This window comes from Candoia aspera, chromosome 1, assembly GCF_035149785.1.
Source record: "Candoia aspera isolate rCanAsp1 chromosome 1, rCanAsp1.hap2, whole genome shotgun sequence".
Taxonomy (NCBI): domain Eukaryota; kingdom Metazoa; phylum Chordata; class Lepidosauria; order Squamata; family Boidae; genus Candoia; species Candoia aspera.
The window spans coordinates 295,746,684-295,767,117 of NC_086153.1; the positions used below are offsets into that span (position 1 = coordinate 295,746,684).

General features: G+C 37.3%; 1 protein-coding gene across 3 annotated transcripts in view; it reads right to left on the reverse strand.

Moving 5' to 3' along the window:
• The window catches only part of MLH3 (mutL homolog 3), a 26,305-nt gene extending 6,264 nt beyond the window's left edge, over positions 1-20,041 (reverse strand). Inside the window, exons 1-11 of one of the 3 annotated variants that reach the window (XM_063290115.1) lie at positions 19,852-20,041; positions 15,787-19,064; positions 14,389-14,487; positions 13,671-13,741; positions 9,047-9,151; positions 8,729-8,801; positions 7,986-8,057; positions 7,149-7,257; positions 6,612-6,771; positions 5,880-5,903; positions 4,846-4,924 (exon numbers count right to left, since the gene is read on the reverse strand). In XM_063290115.1, the coding sequence (XP_063146185.1) occupies positions 4,846-4,924; positions 5,880-5,903; positions 6,612-6,771; positions 7,149-7,257; positions 7,986-8,057; positions 8,729-8,801; positions 9,047-9,151; positions 13,671-13,741; positions 14,389-14,487; positions 15,787-18,994 (4,000 nt within the window). In that variant the 5' untranslated portion in view covers positions 18,995-19,064; positions 19,852-20,041. Of the gene's footprint in view, positions 1-4,845; positions 4,925-5,879; positions 5,904-6,611; positions 6,772-7,148; positions 7,258-7,985; positions 8,058-8,728; positions 8,802-9,046; positions 9,152-13,670; positions 13,742-14,388; positions 14,488-15,786; positions 19,065-19,851 lie in introns of those variants that run through there. The other 2 variants (XM_063290116.1, XR_010066922.1) reach the window with 2 other exon arrangements.
• Positions 20,042-20,434: the final 393 nt, after the last annotated feature.

Consider the following 20,434-nt stretch of genomic DNA (forward strand, 5'->3'; position numbering starts at 1 on the left):
TGCCAGGCTAGGCAACATCTTCATTGCAAAGAGGGAGTGGGCCTTGCTCTCAGTTTATATACAGTGGCTTGCCCTGCTTGTGTTGGTGGGGGTGTTACTCTCTCCTTGGGAGTTCCTTGATTGGGCTGTTGTTTGCTGCTGGGTTGATTGACTGAGTTAATGGTTCCTTGATTATGGTATATTGTGCTGTTTGATTGTTCATCTGGTGTTAATCCTAGTGTTGATCTTTGCAAAGATTGCCCTTTGATATGACAACTATCCAAGTTTATGCTCCAATCACTGATGCAGAAGAAAAAGAGGTGATGAGTTTTATGGTCAAGTTCAAATTTAAGTCAACAGAACATGCAAGCACAATATGCTGCTTATGGCTGGAGACTGGAATGCCAAAATTAGAAATATTAAAGAGAAAATGTAGTTGGAATGTATGGCCTAGAAAACTGAAATGAAGCAGCAGAATGAATTATCGATTTCTGTCAATACAATGTTTTTTTTATTGCTAACCCAGTTTTAAAACAACCAAAACAATGCGAAACAATATGGACATCACCAAATGGAATCTACAGAAATCAAATTAACCATCTTCTTGGTAGAAAGAGGTGGAAGAGCTCAGTTATAGCATCAAAGTCATGGCCAGGTGCTGACTGTGGAACAGATCGCAAATTGCTCAGATGCAAGTTCCAAGTAAGGCAGAGGAAGAAAGCCAACCAGTTTCCATGATATGATCTTGAGCATATACCAATCATTTTCAAGGAGAATATCAGGAAGTCCTGAACTTCATTGATTGGGATGGGAACCAGAGGAATTGTGGAATAAAATGAAATAAGTTGTTATGGATGAATGTGAAAAAGACTCCCAAGACCAAGAAACAAGAAAACAAACTGGATGCCAGAATAAATTGTGAAAATTGCCAAAAAGAGAAGCCAAAGCCAAAATAGATAAGGACCTCAAGAAGGAACTTAACAATTTCAGACAGCTGTTATAAGATACAAGCAGTATTACAACATCAATAAAGACTTCAAAGATGGAGACAGACATGGAAAAACAAGGGGAAAAAAATCTCTGAAATCAAGAGGAGGTTCCAACCTCAAATTGGTATGCTAAAGGATGCCAGTGAACAAATAGTAACTGATTCCAATAAGATCACACAAAGATGGAAGGAGTATACTGAAATTCTGTATCAACGAGAGCCAGTTTGGTGTAGTGATTAAGGCATCAGGCTGGAAACCAGGAGACTGTGAGTTCTAGTCCTGCCATAGGCACAATACCAGCTGGGTGACCTTGGGCCAGTCACTCTCTCTCAGCCCTAGGAAGGAGGCAATGGCAAACCACTTCTGAAAAACCTTGCCAAGAAAACTGCAGGGACTTGTCCAGGAAGTCACCAGGAGTCAAAAGCTGACTTGAAGACACTCACACACAAAGAGATCAACATTCAAGTTACCTTAAAAGATATTCTCTACTTACAAGAACGTCTAATATTAGAAGATGAAGTTAATCAGCACTCTGGTCCTTACCAAGTTGGAAGGCTATAGGAATTGATGGAAGATCTACAGAAATATAGCAAGCAACAGAGGAAGAATCTGTAAAGACTGTAATCAAACTATGCCAGCAAATCTGGAGGATGACACAGTGGCCAAGAGATGGGAAGAGGTCAGTCTACATACCAATGCCAAAGAAAGGGGACTTACAGTGTGCAAACTATTGTACAAGATCCTTAATTTTACATGCTAGTAAAATAATGCTTAGGATCATCCGACACAGAGTAGAACCCAACATGGAAAGGGAGATGCCAGATATTCAAGCTGGCATTAGAAAGGGCTGAGCAACATGAGACATTATTGCTGATGCATGCCAGATAATTGAAAAAGCTGAAGAATGAAAAAAAAACCCCACCCCAATATGTGCTTCATTTATTATAGAAAGGCTGTGTTGACCATGTCAAGCATTGGAATGTCCTTAGGAAAATGGGAATCTCAGAATATACTTTCCCCTTATTTATTCAACCTATACGCTGAACATATATTGAGGGAAGTTGGATTGGAAGAAGATGAGGAACTGAATAATGAACATGTATAACATGTATAACCTGTGCTATGCTGATGAAACTGCTCTGAAAGCTGAAAATGCAAATGATCTGCAGGCTCTAGTAATGAAAGTCAAGGAGCACAATTAAAAGATTAAATATAGATTAAATATAAAGAATACCAAGCTAATGACATCATATATAGAAACCAGCTGACAGTGAAAATACTGATTTTTCTATATACCATGGCTGTGTGAATATGTATGTGAAAACTACCAAACAGGTAGGAGTTCCAAAAGAGGCCCCAACAAGCTCTAGAAAAAGAACAATGAACAATGTGGAGAGAGTTAATTGACTGGAAGAAGGTGACTTAAGACTCAAACAGAACTGTCTTAAAGGTTTAATCTAACACTTTAAGTGGATCATTTTGCAGACTGAAGGTATATGATATACTGACATCATGATCTAATTAACATGCAAATATGGTCATTTATGATTAAAAAAAACTTCTAGAAAAAACTAATTTAGCCATTTGAATCATTTATGAATTTCTTAACTGGGTGCTTCTCATTAAAAAAAATCCTAAAGTTGTTTAGAGTTACCACAAACCAATACCAGGTAGGCTAAAATCAGCTTCAAACAGAGTAAAGCAAGTATTTTTCTAATCCTCTAATCCTTCCTTGGCTTCTGTCATGGGTTTTTGTGAATGTACAGGATATGATGCAAAACACAGTACAAAATGCCTCTTGCACATTTTTTCTCTTTTATTAAGACACCCAACAGCATTATTTTAGGTTTTCACAGTCTTTTGTGACAAGAGTTGTGTTACAACTAGGTAACTGTATTCACCCTCTGCTTGGCTGATAATCTGCTGTGGGTTGACTTTTAAAATGGATTAGGGATTTATTTTCCTACTGAAATAGTATGCAACGTAAGTGTTCTCTACCTGTATTGTACGCATTAACACACACGCACACAAACACACACACCTCCCCACCTATTTTCTATTTAGGGACAAGAAAGGGTAAACATACTGGCTAACATCTGCTGTCTCTCAGGCTGACATCAACACCTTTTGGCTGGTAGAACATGATCTCCCCACATTCCTGGGCAGTTTTGTCCCATGGTAGTTCCCGATTCTTTAGTGGGTGTTCAGTTCACCCTACTTATGAACACTTCAAGGGTCGTGCCCTGGGCCCTCCTCAAGCCAACAATTCTTCAGTATTGCCTTGCCCAATCTAACTCAGGATCATTAGCCATCATTGCTCTTTACTAAGGTAAAGGTAAAGGTTTCCCTTGACGTAAAGTCCAGTCGTGTCCGACTCTAGGGGGCGGTGCTCATCTCCGTTTCAAAGCCTTGGAGCCGGCGTTGTCCATAGGACACTTCCGGGTCATGTGGCCAGCATGACTCACGGAACGCCGTTACCTTCCCGCCGAAGCGGTACCAATTAATCTACTCACATTTGCATGTTTTCGAACTGCTTGGTGTGCAGGAGCTGGGACGAGCAACGGGAGCTCACCCCGCCGCGCGGTTTCGAACCGCCGACCTTCCGATCGACAGCTCAGCGGTTTAACCCGCAGCGCCACCGCGTCCCTCTTTAGTTCCCGATTCTTTAGTGGGTGTTCAGTTCACCCTACTTATGAACACTTCAAGGGTCGTGCCCTGGGCCCTCCTCAAGCCAACAATTCTTCAGTATTGCCTTGCCCAATCTAACTCAGGATCATTAGCCATCATTGCTCTTTACTAAGGTAAAGGTAAAGGTTTCCCTTGACGTAAAGTCCAGTCGTGTCCGACTCTAGGGGGCGGTGCTCATCTCCGTTTCAAAGCCTTGGAGCCGGCGTTGTCCATAGGACACTTCCGGGTCATGTGGCCAGCATGACTCACGGAACGCCGTTACCTTCCCGCCGAAGCGGTACCAATTAATCTACTCACATTTGCATGTTTTCGAACTGCTTGGTGTGCAGGAGCTGGGACGAGCAACGGGAGCTCACCCCGCCGCGCGGTTTCGAACCGCCGACCTTCCGATCGACAGCTCAGCGGTTTAACCCGCAGCGCCACCGCGTCCCTCGCTCTTTACTAAAGCAAGTCATAAATACTCAACAACCAATGTTTTCTAGAACCATTTAGAATTGCCATCCATCACACCTCTTCCCAGTTCTTTATTTCTCCTCAGAAAGTTCTTCTTCACAGCAGACCCCTTGTTGTTGTTTTTTAAGTTCCTATTGCCTTTTGTCAGTCCAGCAGTCACCCCTCCCTTTCTCCAATAAGAAAGATCTTCTATGGAAAATAAAATCACCTTTTATACTCTCAGGTTCTACGTAGCAGTTACAAAAGACCAGAGGTCTGTTTGGGTGCTTGTATGGATATGTGGCAGTCTTGCAGGAAGGCATGAATTCCTGCAGGCTATCACAGTTTCACTTCTTCCTCCAAAGACACTGAAACAGAACAGGGGTGCCTCCAGAATATGCTATTTTTGTGCCATCACCTTATCTCCTCTTAAAATTTTACAGATTGTGTGGGCTCAGATGATACTGTCTTCTACTGTGTTTCTGCACTGTAGCCTTTCACTGAGGAATATAGTAATTATGGGCTGTCATGAACAAGATATAATGTGTAATGGTGATTCTGTTTGCCTCCTGATTCAGAGTTATTCAGAGCATTGTCACACGTCTAAAGCACAACCACAGTGTAAATTATGTTCAAAATTCTTCAGCAAGAAGAATAATGGATCCCAGCTGTTCTCTTTTAATGAAGTTACTGCTGACTTTTCAGTGATAGCATGTTTGCTTCAGAACAAAAAGGCATGAGACAATCTGTTCCTTACCGTGGCAGGCCTGGGAAGCTAGCACTTTCAGAATGGTTAATGGTAATGTTGCTTGTGTCCCACCAGTTGCCTGTAGTAACTGAAAACAGAAGGATATTATCTGACTTTCTAAAAATGATTAAGAATGAAAAGTCCTAGTAGTTAGATATAATGAGAAGCTACAAGCTCAGAACAATACAACCTGTGATCTTTGAAAACCTTAGCTATGGTGCCAGAGCTCCTCCAAAAGCTGCTGCTGAATTTTAGTTTTTCACATGATAGAGAAAATAATAATAAAAAATAATAAATATATGGGAAGTATTTAATTAAACTGGAGTTAACTGTATTTAATTTGAGTTTAATAACATCAATTATAATTTTAATGTACCTACATTAAATTTATAGAATTTGTTTGTCCTGGATCTATCAACTTGTTTCCAGCATGTTAGTCAGAGGCCCTTGATCTAAAAAAGTTGCATGCATGCATTAAAGTCACTGATCTGGAATCATGTTCAACACCAGCCAACAAGTAAATTTGATATATCTCTTTATGCCCGATGCTGGTTTTGTAATTGTTTTCTCTCATAATTATTCATATTATAAAATGAGAATCAACTCTCATTCACTGATTACTTTTTTAATGAAGAAATATATAAATTTAAGTCCATTTTGGAATCCTCCACAATAAAATAATGATCCATGTGGACCATGGCATGCTTTTTTGACTTGCTTACAGAAATTTCCTTTGATGGCTAATATAGAGGGATTCCCTAATGAAATAATTTTATTGAACTATTCTGGAAAGTTCCTGCTTTCTGGATTTATGCTCTTTTAAAACTAGAGAATATTTTTTTTATAGTGAGCAACATAATGAATAGCCTAATTCGAGTGCCTAAATGCTGCTTTGCCTATTTTGGCTACTGATGAAAAAAGGAACCTACCCAGGACTTTGAAATGTATAGGTGGAAAATCAAATACAGTACATATTCTCATTTTAAATTTAATATGTAAAATATCTCCATTTCACAGCTCTTTTAAAAATACAAAGACCGTACCTCAACTTGTTCTTGAATGAGCTCCTAAAAAAAAAAATACAAAAATTATAAGGTAAGTGAAAATTCAGTTTCTTCACAATGAATTTTTTTCTTCCACAAAAGGATTATCAGAAGTATCAGAATACAATGATACATACTTTTAGGATAAACTTTGACAGGTACAAGTTCTAAGTGGATTCTTTGTAAAGCCACTGTCAGGGTTAGAAACTGATTATACTCTTCTTCCAAAGTAAACACACAAATTCTGTGCCAATATACACATAAACCAAATCGTTAATAGGGTGCTTAACTATATGGATACTTGTGAGTTGGTGCTTATTGTACTCTTTCTAATAAAGAAGTGAGGTATGAATAGTTAAGCACCCTATTAACAATTAAGACTTCAAGACAATTCTTGAAAGTGCTTTCTTTTTTCATCTGGTAAACGAAAAACCTAAAATTCAAATGATTGCACAGCTTTTTCAACGATCAGATATGCTACATGAGAACATCTGATTTCCACATACCGTACTGGTCCAGAACTGCCAGTCATAACTTTACTCGAAAAAAAAACTAATTAAAAGCATGGGCTTTCTCACTCTATATGTTATTTTCCATTTTCAGGATTTCACCCAGACTTCTGGCATAATAGTAAAATACTGAACAACAGCAAGATAATTTTTTATGTAGATAGAAATTCCAAACTGTCTGATCAGTGAATCAGGACAGGCAATACCTGCATCCACACCTCACCTGCACAATTCTCTTAGTCACAGTATGTCTTCCACGCCGCAACTCATTAGCCTCTCTCTCCACAAAACACAGTGGCACTTTCCCAACAAGAATCTGAGAGGGATTGTTCTTTGGAAACGTCAATTCAAGGCCCAAGTTCTCTAGACTTTTATGACAGCACCTGCAAAATTAAATGAAAAGTCTGAAGTGGAAGATCAGCCTCAGATATTCTAGTTCTCCTCCAGTGTTGAAACTCCTGAGCTACAAATTACTTCAAATTTTCAAACAGATGTGAGAGCTAGTAAAAAATGTTCCCAATCACTTCTTGAGTTAAAGTTTGTGGAGGATCTACTACAGACTGTTTACTCATTGGTCAGTTCAGCAAGAAAAATACGTTTTTTATTTTATTGGATCTTATCCAATCCAGAATATTTTTTTAAAATTCAATTCAGCAGAATAAGTATTAATATAATGATTTCACAATAAAAGTCTAATCTGAAAGCATCCTTATTTTTTGAAAGAACAGTCAATATGTTGGGCACCCTGACTAGTACCAACCACAAGAGTCTTCTCTGATCCTCTGTTATTTCAATCTCCAATGGGGGACACAAAGTGGAAGCCAGTAATTTCTTCTTGCCCAATGCTTCATGCTGCTTGTCATAGGAATCTGATAATAGATCAACAAATGCACTATTCTTTATGTTTGGAAGACAGTATGTATTCAGTAAGAAATTAAATATTATTTCACCCAACAACTGATGGGAGACTTATACTACAGTAAGAAATATTATTTATCCTTGGCAGCAGTCTTGTTAATGTTACAATGTAATTGCCAATATTAACCATGGCCATCCTAAGAGGCATCAATTATTATAACAATTCCATCAACAAATGATCATCTCTGAAATAACAGAGCATACTGTTGTAAGTATAAATGACTCCATTTAAAACCTTCAATAAACACTTTTTACAGTCCCAGAGATTTTTTCACATTCTTGGCCAATTTTTGCTGCCAGGCTACAACCAGCAAAGTTTCTCTTGGACTCTTCCCTTTAGGAAATTCATAGCTCTTGTTTACATGGAGGTCAATGAACTATTATAGATAAAAAGATTTGCTGCTATGTTTTAGAATTATGGCCAGATTTTTGTAATGCTCAAAAAAGTCGTATTCTGTGCTAGACAAAATGGAAATTATTCATATTCTGCTAAAATATTTACAGAACCCCCCAATAAAATCTATATAGTAATTGCTAATCATCAGTGACAATCAAACTAATGTCATATATTTATTCTCAATTATTAATGTACGTTTGTATCTCAACAAGTTTGAACTTACAGCTTTCAGCTTACTTTAACAGCTGTAAAAAAAATTTCTTTGACCATCTGAACCTATACCTGTGATAAGTTGCTCAAGACGGACACGCTCATGGGCTGCATGCTGATCCACTAGCACAAGAAGATTCCCATCTAGATCCAAAAAAAATAGAGTCTTCATCATCATAACAAATAACACAAGTTCTAAATTTAATCTCACTTTATCCTCATCTTGTGAGGTAGGTTAGAATGTGAGACAGCAATTTGGTCAAGCTTATATGAGAAACTTCGAATGAATGGAAATCTGAACTGGAAATCTTTCAGTTTAGCTTCTTTCTTCCATTGAGGGAATAGAACAACTGCAGGAAAATATTTTGGCGCTCACCTAATTATGTTATTTGATGTAAGACTGAAATTTATGAATCAATATTACCAATGGAGTCAAATTATATAAGTTGTTCTGCATTTCATCACAAGCCACTGTGCACAGTTATCTTCCAATTAGCATTGTACTGAATAGATACATACTGTATGCATATTAAGAGGTTGCAATTTCATAGTAAAATACATTCTCTCTCTATAAAAGAGTTGCTGGGAGTTGGGTGACATGTAAGTTTAGTAAATTATTATTATGAAAAGGTTCCAGTTTTATTTTTTAAAAACTCTATTCAGTGAATAAATTGGGATGAATTAAAATGGTTAGGAAATAACATAAGCAACATTTTGTTAAATTGATTTTTTTTCTAGCAGCTATGGAATTATCTCATGTATAGTTAAGTTTTACAAAATCTTTTAAACTTTACAAGAAGAAATAGCATTTTTACCTGCACGTTCACTCTCATCTGCCCTAGTGTTGATTAAACAAGCAATAAATTTATTGTCCACTTGATTAAGGACCTGTAAATTATTCAAAAATAGTAATTTAGTTTTTAAAAACTGAATAATTCCATAGTATAAATGAAAATACGTGATTTCATTAGATTTTGACATTGTTAACATGTACCTGTACTGTAAATTATTATTTGCTAACAGCAGCACTCATTACTATATATATTGTTACAGCCCAAAATAAATGTATACAAGTGTTCTCTTTCAAGTGATAGTTGCAACACTGCTATTTACATAAATACTAACACATTTACCTGCAAAGAATCAATCATCTTTTTAGTGAACCGATAAGGATAGAGGATGTTATGTATTTTCACAGCAAGAGTATCGGCCTGCCCACTGCTGACATCCAGGGCAACCTATAAAATAAATAACCATTCCTTAGGTTGTTACTAGATAAACAAATGGCAGACTATAAAATCATATTGATACTTAAAATAATTTAAATGATACTGCATTCCCATTCAATCTTGTCAACCTCAATGGAAAGCTGAATATTAGAAGGGTAGAATGCTCACCAAATGGAAGGCAGAAATGATTTTTGATAGCAATCACAACAGAACAAAATGGAAATATGTCTGATGTTTAAGAAAAAATGCAATAATTTGTTGTGTGCATAACTCATGGTTCTGGATATGGAACTTTCCATTTTACTTCCAGACCACCCAATTCCAGCTATTCTGGGGCTGATTTTGCACATCCTCACTGGTAACCAACTTTAGTATCAATATGTTTGATATGAAGAACAAGTAAACCATATTGTAATTAGTTATCACTCTATAAATAGATTGTGCAGAGATTCTCAACTGGCTCTGAGGGCCAGAATTAATGATCCTGAAATAGCCCAATTATCCAGGCTCAAGCCAATGGTGCTCATCCCAATTTATTCCTGGTTCTGGAGTGTGTTTTGGGTAATGAGGTCCACTCTTGCTGGGAAGATTCTCCTTGTAATCATTTAAAAAATAACTTCCCTCTCAGAAGTATATGTTTCCTTTTTTAATGGCAAAACTGGTTGGGATTCAGCCACTGCAGTTTTGCTAAGCTTCTCTTTTCTCCCTCCTGGATGCTCAACTACTTAAAATTTCTCTTGGAAAGATAAATTTTAGATGCACAATCTATGGCCATTTTGTGGCTTTTCAGCATATCTTCTGAAGGGCACAGAGAATCAGAAGAATTACAAAAAAATTGGAGGCAGTTGTTGTTTTGGGGAAATTTAATGGATGAAATGAATGTCTCAAGTATTGCAGTCTTTTAGGCATACACTTCACTCTTTAAAGGGCTACACCCAAAAACAATGGGTCAATTTTTCCCATGGGGGGGGGGGAATTAGAGGACAAAATGAATACCTTAGTAGCCATTTTATTATTTAACCCTTCCTTCAATAAAGCAGCACCAAAAACTGGGCGGAAAAGTTTGATCATACACAGTCCAATAATGTTTTTAATTATATGGCCCTAGGCTGCAAGAATCCCCACTAAAGCATCCCCACTTTAGAAGAACTCTGTATAGACAGGCTCAAGGCTAAGGTAAGCCTCTCTAGGCTACCTGTACAGCATGCATAGTGCCTATTAGAAGGGAGGGAGGGAGGGGCTACATTCATCTCCCACAGATCTATCTTGATCACTTCCAATCACTTTTTCTGGGGATTGCCAACTCCAAACTGACGTATCTTCCAAACTGTATTGCAACTCTTGGTCTGAGTCTAGCACAATTTATTATTGGCATTTCATACTGAACTTTGTTTTGTTTTTTGACTACAAAAAACATTTGCTGAAACTACTATAGCATTCCGAAAACTTCCAGGAGTCTTTTATTACTGCAATTTAACTATGATCTGCTCTTATCCACCCTTAACAACTTTGGTGATCATCCCGAACTGCCTAGTCTTCCCCAGACTAGGGGACCCTCTGTCTGAGAGGGTCTGTCCCATAATTTTGCAGTTTAAAAGGCCAAATGGGGGTGACCAGTGGTAGATGTACTCATAAGAGTTATTTGTGACTGAGGACATATTTGTCACTCACTGAATTCAACACAGTCTCCTTTTAGTCAAACATGACTGCTGGTCAGTTCATAGATATGTCTATGCAATTTTCTTGCCAATAATATTTTTATATAATTTTTACTAAAATTTTTGATAGTAATAAAAACTAATACAAACTAAAATTAAAGAAAGAGAAGACAATAGGAAGAAATAATAAAAAGTGCAAGAAGAAAAGAAGAAAAAGTGAGAATATAATAAAGAGAAAAGAAATATATAAAGAAGTGACTTCCAACCTTCACTGCAACAAGTATAAACAAATTTGGTAGTCCTCCACCCCTATAAAGTTACAAAAAAATAGCCTATATCCTATCCCTTATCTATAGACAAATCCAGAAAACATCATCTTTTCAGTCCTGGTGTCAGTAGAAAGTCCATAAAGGGTTGCCAGAAAACATATCTTGTTTTAACCTTGATCAAATAAACCAACTTTATAGTCCTTCCTTTTAGACCTAACAGTCTTAATCTTTAGTTCATTCAAATACATCACACAGAGTTCTTCAAGTCTTTAACAAGCCTCTTTTGTAAATCCAATATGAAAAAATTATCACTTTCTTGATTTATCATTTGTATTTCCCTTTCCATTTTTAAAACATCAGCCAGTTTCTTTTGTACATCCAGTGAGACATCCTTTTCCAAGCTGTTCTTTTGGCCTGTCATTTGTAGATCCATTTTTGGTACCATCTCTATCTTGTCAGATAAAATTTGTTCTACATCTGTAATTTCTTCAATAATACCTTTTGGACATAGTCTGTCTATAGAGGCAGACATCATTACTGACACTGATGATATTGGGGCTACTAATTTCTGGCTCCATTCTTCAAAAGTCTCCTTTAATATTTTCAACGTTATAGTGTTGTGTATCATTTTGTTAAATCCCAGTAAATAAAAGCAGGCTTGTATTTTTTTTCCCTCTGCTTAGGAACTTTAATCCCCTCTAGTGTCCAGTTTCTAAAATCATAAAATTACTTACCTTTGTTATGTCTTACAATAACTGAAACAAATCTGCTTCCCATGAGAAGCTGTTTATTCTTTACAATTAATTCCAAAATCTTATAGTAAAAGTCAATATTGAAAATTTATCTGGACCCTTAATCCATTTAAAACTTTCTTAGATCAACATCTTATTTAGCTTTTTGCTGTTTATTTCAAATTGTTTAAGTTCTTAAGCTTATAATTAATTTTTCTTTTGTTCAGAGTTGAAGGTTTTTTTTTTTAATCGTATGGCATAGCAGTTCAGTATTCATGCTGCTTTTTCTTGCTGGCAAATCCTTGTGAGGTCCAGCAGCCAGATTCGTAGACTATTTATCCCTGACATGTTGCCCGGGGTGCACCACGAGGAGGCTAGTCTACATTGCACCGAGTTGGGCTGAGAGAAAGTGACTGGCCCAAGGTCACCCAGCCAGCTTTCATGCCTAAGGCGGGACTAGAACTCAGAGACCCCTGGTTTCTAGCCCAGAAGCTTAATCACTAGACTAAACTGGCTCTCAGAGTTGAAGATAAACTCACCCGATGAAGACTTTTCAAACTTGTCATTCCGAAGGTCTCTAATAGCTTTAACAGAGTTAAACAGAGTTAACACTTCCGAAAGTGATTAGAAAGTGAGGTTTGTGAACCTAATGTCCTTTAAAAGGCTCCGCTGTGGTTGCAAGCAAGATGGCTGATCTCGTCATCTCCTGGCACTCAAACCCATGGAAAACCAGTGTCCTGCAGTCTCCTTGTGAAGAGCAGCCATCCAGAGTGCATGTTGGCAATCCCCCACTGTCTTTAGCCAGAAGGATTCCAAGGAACTGGTCTACTCACCAGTTCCTTAGTCTTTGCCACAGTCGTCAGCTCCACTTTCACAGAGACGTCTTCAGTTCACCATACCTCCCCTGGAAGTCACAATTTTCTTGCCAATAATATGAAAATGGTTTGACACTGCCTTCTTCCAGGATTCTTTTCCCCCCTGAATTCCCAGTTTAGCCTACAGCCCTGGGATTTCCTGGTGGGTCTCCCAGGTCCAGCCCTCTGTTTTTTTTTATCTCAGCCAGGTTCAGCTAGGAAGTAATATACCTTTACAATATGTGCTTAGCCCTACAGAATTAGCATACAGCCATACAGTTTCCATACACAGCTAGGGAGCATACCATTTAATTGCCAGGATGGATTGAAAAGGTTTTTAGGGGACAGGGCTCCACAGTTATTTTAGATACAAATGGGTCCTATAATAATAGTCTAGTTATCAAGTACATTGGGGGAATACATTTGGAAAATTATGAGTAAAAGTAGTATAAATGGCAAAATGGCAGACTACAACAAAATAACGTATCATAGATGCAATAGTAAAAAAAAAGTCTGGGGTTTTATCTCTGAGCATAGGTTACATACAACTTCCCCCCACTTTTGGATTGCTTTGAACAATGAATATATGGTTTAAAACCTGCATCAGTAAATAAAATAATAGCAGGGATAAGTTTCATCAGTTCTAAAATTATGATGTAACATAAAATCCTGAACAAATAATAGTATTATGGAATGTGTCTCTGAAGAGGGAGGTGATGTGGTAGATTTCAGTAATGCTGCTGGTTCTTAGGAAGGAGGAAGCATATTCCAAGGAGGAGGGCAAGATAAAACACAGTCCGGGGGTGGGATGTGGGAAGACTAAGAGGTTCAGGCTAGCCCTGCCCTAGAGCCTTCCCAGATTATTTCCCCTTAGGTTAGGTAGAGTAGCTTTAGTCTGGCAAGATTCTGTCCATACAGTGTGAGCAAATAAAGAACTGAAGTTTGACTGGATTGATTCTTTGTCATTCTTGGGCTGGGCCTGACAATAATACCATATAATACATAATACCACCTACCTCTGGACATTGAGCAAACACAGGATTGTCCCACTCTGAAAGCAGGTCCTGAAGAGATTCTTCTTGTGTATCTAAGGGAAAAGATACATGCAATCTTGAAACTATAAGAACTATGTCATGTATGACATGTTTACATTAAAATAAATTATTCCACGTGAAAACAGTCTCCAAGAGAAAAAACCACGCCTGCTGCCAAGGATCAAGTACAACATGAGATTGTATATATTTTTTACAAATACCCAGATTAGAATCTTACACTGTGTGTTAAACAGATTCTGAATCTTTTTCCAATCCAGTGTACATTTTAGTACACAATACAAGTACTCCGTTATTAAATAATGTTTGAAGTCATTCCATGTTCTATTTTAACTGGAAAAACACATAGCAGAACAATGATTCAGTATTTTGTGGTTGATAAAGATCTGAAAAATTAAACCTGCTGTTTCTAGAATGAAACAATTAAAAGGGACTGAATCATTCTTTTTCAAACCACTGATATTGTTTACATAGAATTGAACACTTCATATTATCCAAAGTAATACTGCAGCTGACTTTGATCCTAGAAGAGCTGTTTCCATTTCTACACATCATGTAATTCATACAAGTTTCATTGTTAATAGATCTCAAATTGCACCAAGTTTCTGTTGGGACAGTTGCAGAATTATTTATTTTGTTATTATTTAACATAATATTTTATGCCCTGGTAAACTGGGCCTACCTCTGAAATCCTGGCTTTCCAAACTCCTCTCTTTCTGTGCTTTTGGAAGGAAGGGCACAATAAGCTCACTTCGAAACGGATGACACCTGCACTGAAACCCTAAATATTTAACAGATTACTTTGGTATATACTCTTATAATTACCTCTGTATATGCTCCTACATGTTGTTACAATGCCCAGTCATTCCATATTATTAAAAGTTCACAGGGAAATCATACTATAAAACTAAGCAGAATTACATCTTGTTCAGTATCTTCAAATAACGAAACACAGACTAATGTACACAAATAGACATTAGTAAGGAGAATAAATATGTGGTTTTCAAACAGCATTGTAGCCTTTTTGCAGTAAAGCACTAGAAACCTGGGAAAAGCACAACAGTTTAGGAAAGAAAATATCCTAAGCAAGCAGAGCCAAAGATACTTTTCTTTCAATTGCAGATGTTTTGTGATGGAAAGTATATAATGAAGTAGGAACCCGTAACTTCTATATGCAGAATTTCCATTTAAGTACATTTCTAATTATGCAGACAATTGGACTATCTTCTGTAACAATATCCACAATTTTGATACAGTAAACTGCACTGTTATTAAAGCAGCATTGACAAATCAATTTAATGGAAGCTTATTGTTTTAAATAATTCTTAAGTACAGAATGAAGCCAGAACTATGTTCAGGCAATTCAAGAGTATTAGAAAATCATTGCCTTAATTGCTTATTGGGCAATCAAATTTACATGAATTCTATAAATTCATTTAACATTTCTACCTATATATGCTATGTTAAGTCCCATAGAGGTGGGCAAGATTAAAGAAGCAAGTACTATACAGATTTCAGGAAGGTATATTTAATATTAGTCTGAGCTAAATACATAATCTTGGAAACAGTAAGATGAATTTCTTACCCTTGTTTATAGTGAGTTAATTAAGATGGAGTCTCTTTGAATAATATATTTGCACTTCTATCCCACTGCAGTCTGACAGCTCTTAGCAGCTTACACAATATAAGGACATTATTAAAACATCTACGGTACATTTAAAATTCCTATTAAACAACTAAATCAGAAAACCCATTAACAGCATATCAAGCAATAAGACTAAGAGAAATTAAAGTACAAAAATATAAAAGACACCACAGTACATATGATTTGAAATGCTTCTTCTCATATTTATTTTCACCTGGGCTGATCTCTCATTTATGAGATAAGCTGTCAACTGACTTATCTGCTCTCTTGATGGTTAACATCTGCTCTCTCTTCCATTCCTTTTCCAGCCTCTCCATAATTTTTTAAAGTGTATTGAGGCTATTGCTATGAATTATTATTTAAGATTTAACTCTTGATACAGCCATCCTCTCCATGCTATATTGGCAGTGAAAAAGTTATACACCACGTACTTACCATTCTCTATGACGTTTACAGCTATTGTGCTTAGATCTTGAGTACAAGCTACAGGAGCTTCTTCAGGAGGAGCTCTATAGGAACTCAACCCACTCATTTTGTTGATGTATACCATTCTGCCCAATGATGCATCAAACTGATAAAACCACTTAGAGGGACTGGGTTTTGGTTGTTCACTCTCACTTACGCTTGAATCATCTGTGGCATCTTCCATATTTCTGGGCAAGTTTACACTCTGAAGCTCATAGCCTTTCACAGTTTGCTTTGTAAATTCACCCATAATGCTTGCATCTTCACAAGAAATGTCAGTATCCACTTCTTCGTTGCACAGAACTGATTGTTTATTTTGGGAGATCATGTATTCTCCATCAGTGTCAATGAAACAATGACTAGCGCTCTCGTCCACATCCGCTCTTGCACTTGATGTTCCCATGGAATTACCTTGCTCATCAGAGGCTGAAGCAAAACAATTATTTTCTACCCCTTCTTCTCTTAGGGAAGGGCAATATTGAGGTTTTTCATAGGTACTTTGCAAATGAGTATTTCTAGATGTGAGATGCTGTACATTTTTATCTTTGGGATCTGAACACACTTGAGTTTGAGCTAAAGATTTCTCTATGGGTTTTGTACTTATAGCATCCTTACCACAGTCTTTCATTCTTGACACTTTAGAGGCAAGTGTCCTTGTAAATTTAGATCCAGATAGAGATTTCCTTATTATTTGAGAATATTCTGTAGTGGGACTTGTATTAAAACCTTTTCTGATTGACAGAGTTTCTTCTGGGGAATGCTGAGACTTTTCTAAGAGGAGGCAAGTACAGCTACTATTATTAGACACAAAGTATTCTTTTGTTGGAGTTTCACAAATATTACAATTCTGGAGATCTGTTTTCTCGCCAGCCATAGATCTGGAACAGACCAGTTCTTCATTACTATTTTTTATTTCTGTATCTCTTATTGATGCATTCCTTTTTAAATTCCCGTAATATTTCCTAAATCTATCTAGTGATCCCAGCTTTGGATGGCAACTTAATTTTGTTGAGCCACAGTATTGAAGCCTAACAGAAAACTCATTTATTTGTCTACTGCTGTTTGTACCACCTAGATGATAAGCTGTATCTGCAGGAACCCCATACATACATTTTTTCACATGTGATATTACAGAATCCACAGTACTGTCTGCAGGAAGTGAGGCTGATACATTCTTTTTCTCTCGCCATTCCTTTGTATTTCCTGTATGTATTATATGGGTTTTTCTCATATATTCTTGAGAACTTGCAATCTGCTCTGAAAACTCTAGCTGTTTTTCAAACATATCCTTGGCACTTACTGGACCCAGTTTAGCCTGTCTGTTTAATAAATTATTAGTTTCTGTTGTTTTATATGGTGGCTGATTTTGCAGTAAGTGTGTTATAATGCTTGTGGAACCCAGTTTCAAAGGACTGTGTTTTACTATCAGTCCTCTAGTAGTATTTAACTCAGTAGAGGATTCTCTGCCCTTTTTTTCTGACTCATATTTTCCCATCAAACTATGTCCAACAACACATTTATTTTTAAATTCATCAATATGCTCTACAGTTTCAGTGCATCCCACAGTGGTTGAATCAGGACTTCTTTCCTGGCCTCCTGTATCTTGTTGACTATTTACATCTTTCCCATGCTTCTCAGTACAAAGCAAAGTACCAGAATCCTGGTCTGTTTCTGAAACAATTGATTTGCCTTGGATGCCAAGTTCTTCTGGGCATTTGGAATTTGTATTCTCAGTGTGTGGTTCTGACTCCTCAGGGAGTTTATTAAATTTTAGAAAATCAGAAACAATGTCATTTTTATCAGGCAGAAGATGCTGTTCTTTACTATTTCTCAACTCATGAACAGGTTCAAAACCAATTACATCTGAGTAAACACCTACTTCTGTCACACTGTTAATAGGTTCTATATTATCTGATGTCTTCTTTGTCAGAGTTACTTTCCTTCTGACAGATTTTGATTGCAGATTAAATCTTTCATAGGAATCCACAATATTATCACAAGCTGTTTTAAAACTCTCCTGCACATCCTTCTCTTTGGGGAGAGAAGGCTTTAAAGCTATTATGTTACCTAAACAAAAGCCATTATTTTCATTAAATTCTGTAGTATCTTCACCGCACAACTCAATAAATAGGTGTTCTTGCTTTAAAAATGCTTTTACTCCTTCTTCAAAGCAGGTTAGGACTGCATCCCATCTGCGAAATTCTATTAAAGTTTTTGCAGGTTCCAAACATATATCATACTCATCATGTCGACATTTCACATTGATAATAAACACTCCATAGAGTTCTGAGCCAGAACGATAGCGAGAGGGACTTGATATCAAAGACCCAGTTTTTGTTTTACATATAAGACTCTGTTTCCTCAATAGAAAATCAATAAGCTTATGCAATTTTGTTTTTAATATCAGTCTATTATTTACATACAAAAACTGAATATTCTTATTGTAATGTCCTTCAGAACTGATAAAGCCCATTATTTCAAATCCTCCAGACATATAGTTTATACCTCGTAATTTCTGGGATTTACCTAGACCATAAATCTGAGAAAACCGTGAGCACATATCTTTTGTCTTGGGTAGCTGAAGCACCATTGAACAGGAAGCTTCATTCCGTAAAGAAAAAGAGACACATGGGTGAACAAGTGATAGAGCCTCTACCTTATGTCTCACTCTCTCAAATTCCAGTGTGGAATCCATGCATTTTCTCCTCACAGGTAACTGATGGTACAAGTTGTACAAAGTCACTGTTGTTCCAAGACTTGGCCTATTCAATCCTGCTTCTGAGACTTCAAGACCTTTTCCATTGTGAAACAGTTTCAAGAAGGTTTTTGCTATCTTACTTCTCTTGGATGATATTTCCAATATACTGGCCATATTTGCAATGCTTGCCAAAGCCTCTCCACGGAAGCCATAAAACTTGAGATTTTCTAAGTCTTCCAATGAATAACATTTACTAGTAAAGTATCTATTGCCTACTTTGTTGAGGTCTTCTCTTCCCATCCCACAGCCATTGTCCACCACCTGGACTTTAAAGGTATCCAAATCCACTCTAATGGCAATACATGTAGCTTTTGCATCTATGCTATTAAGGATAAGCTCCTCAACACAATGTCCCACTGAGTTAATGGCCACTCCAGAGCGCAGACTGGTTTGTACTTCTTCAGGCAAGCATTTGATCATTGTAAGAGCAAGATGACTGAAACCTCAGACTACTGGTTATGCATTGCCACTTTCTTTTTCTCTAAGTGTCCTGTTAAAAAAAAACAGACAGAGAATCCAATGCTCATTTAACTTTTTTAGCCAGATACTTCACAAATCCCTTAATATTTTCCCTAGTGTGTCCCATGGTCGTTTTGTATTTTAATTAACAAAATCCAATTCCATTTAGAAACATATTTATTTTGTTTAAGTTCAACCTAGATATGTTTAGCTAGATTGACTGTAGTTCAAATTGCATGCTGGAACTATCAGGAGGAGTGATGTTAAAGCTGCTTTCCCTGTGCCTCCCCCATAAAAATGGCTCCCTTCTTCGTGGGGATTTAAAAAGTTAAATCCTGATTCTCAGTACCCAATTAATAATTGATCAGGTGGGTAGTGGAGAACTTGGACAACCTATTTGCAAACTACACCAGTGAAAATATTAGGAAAAACTGGCAACCATGAGCTAACTCACCATTCTTCGATTAATGCTATTGTAACTTTTACTATGATAACATATTATATTTATAAGTAAACTGGTGCAATAGTTAACATTCTTAAATTTGTAACACCACTCATTTTCGACTTCCACTGTGTTGACATTCAATCTGTCACACACACACCTAAGCTATTTCACAAGACTGTTGTGAGGATAAAATGTGGTAAATGCCTTCCACATACGCTAATCGGGGTAAATACTGTACCCAGAGCAGCTTGGAAGAGTAGAAAATAAGATATAAAACAGGTAAAAGAATTTTACAATGCACGTTTCGATAGAAATACTGCACTGCTGAGTCTATTTTAGTAATGGACGGTAGTGAAATCGGAAGAAGTCCCACCTTTCTGCCAGATTTAAGGAGGGAACTTTTGGCTTCAGGGTGACTGATGACACGCGGGAAAGAGGGAGGAGGAGGGTACTGCCGTCCTCATCAAGCAGTTTCTGGATGTTGGTCGGTAGTTCCGTTTTCTTCCCACCGCCTGTCCGCTAAGTAATTACGGTCTCTGTATCCTCCTTTCTTTCATTCCAGGCGTAGTCAGAGCAGCCCCGTTTCTCTTCCGTGTGCTTCTTCCCAGCCAGAGAAAATCACCTCAGTGGGACCCGACCCAACTCTCACATTCCGCCCCTCCAGTTAGCTTTATTGCCAATCACCTTAAAACAGCTCGGTGCCGAGGAAGGAAGGGGGCCTGCTCAAGTGCCTCATATGAGAACTTAGGTTCCCAGCGTACATCGAAATATATTGCAATGCATTCTGGGAGCTGTAGTATTTTCGTGATCTTTACTTACAAGGCTGGTCGAAGTTTTCTGTTAGCTGCCCAAATCACTGTACTGTAACTCCAAACAGATTTGCTGTTGATCCTCGTTGGACTTCCTATGATCACCTATTTCTAAACAAACTTTCCGGGGTAAAACAGCTGCAAAAT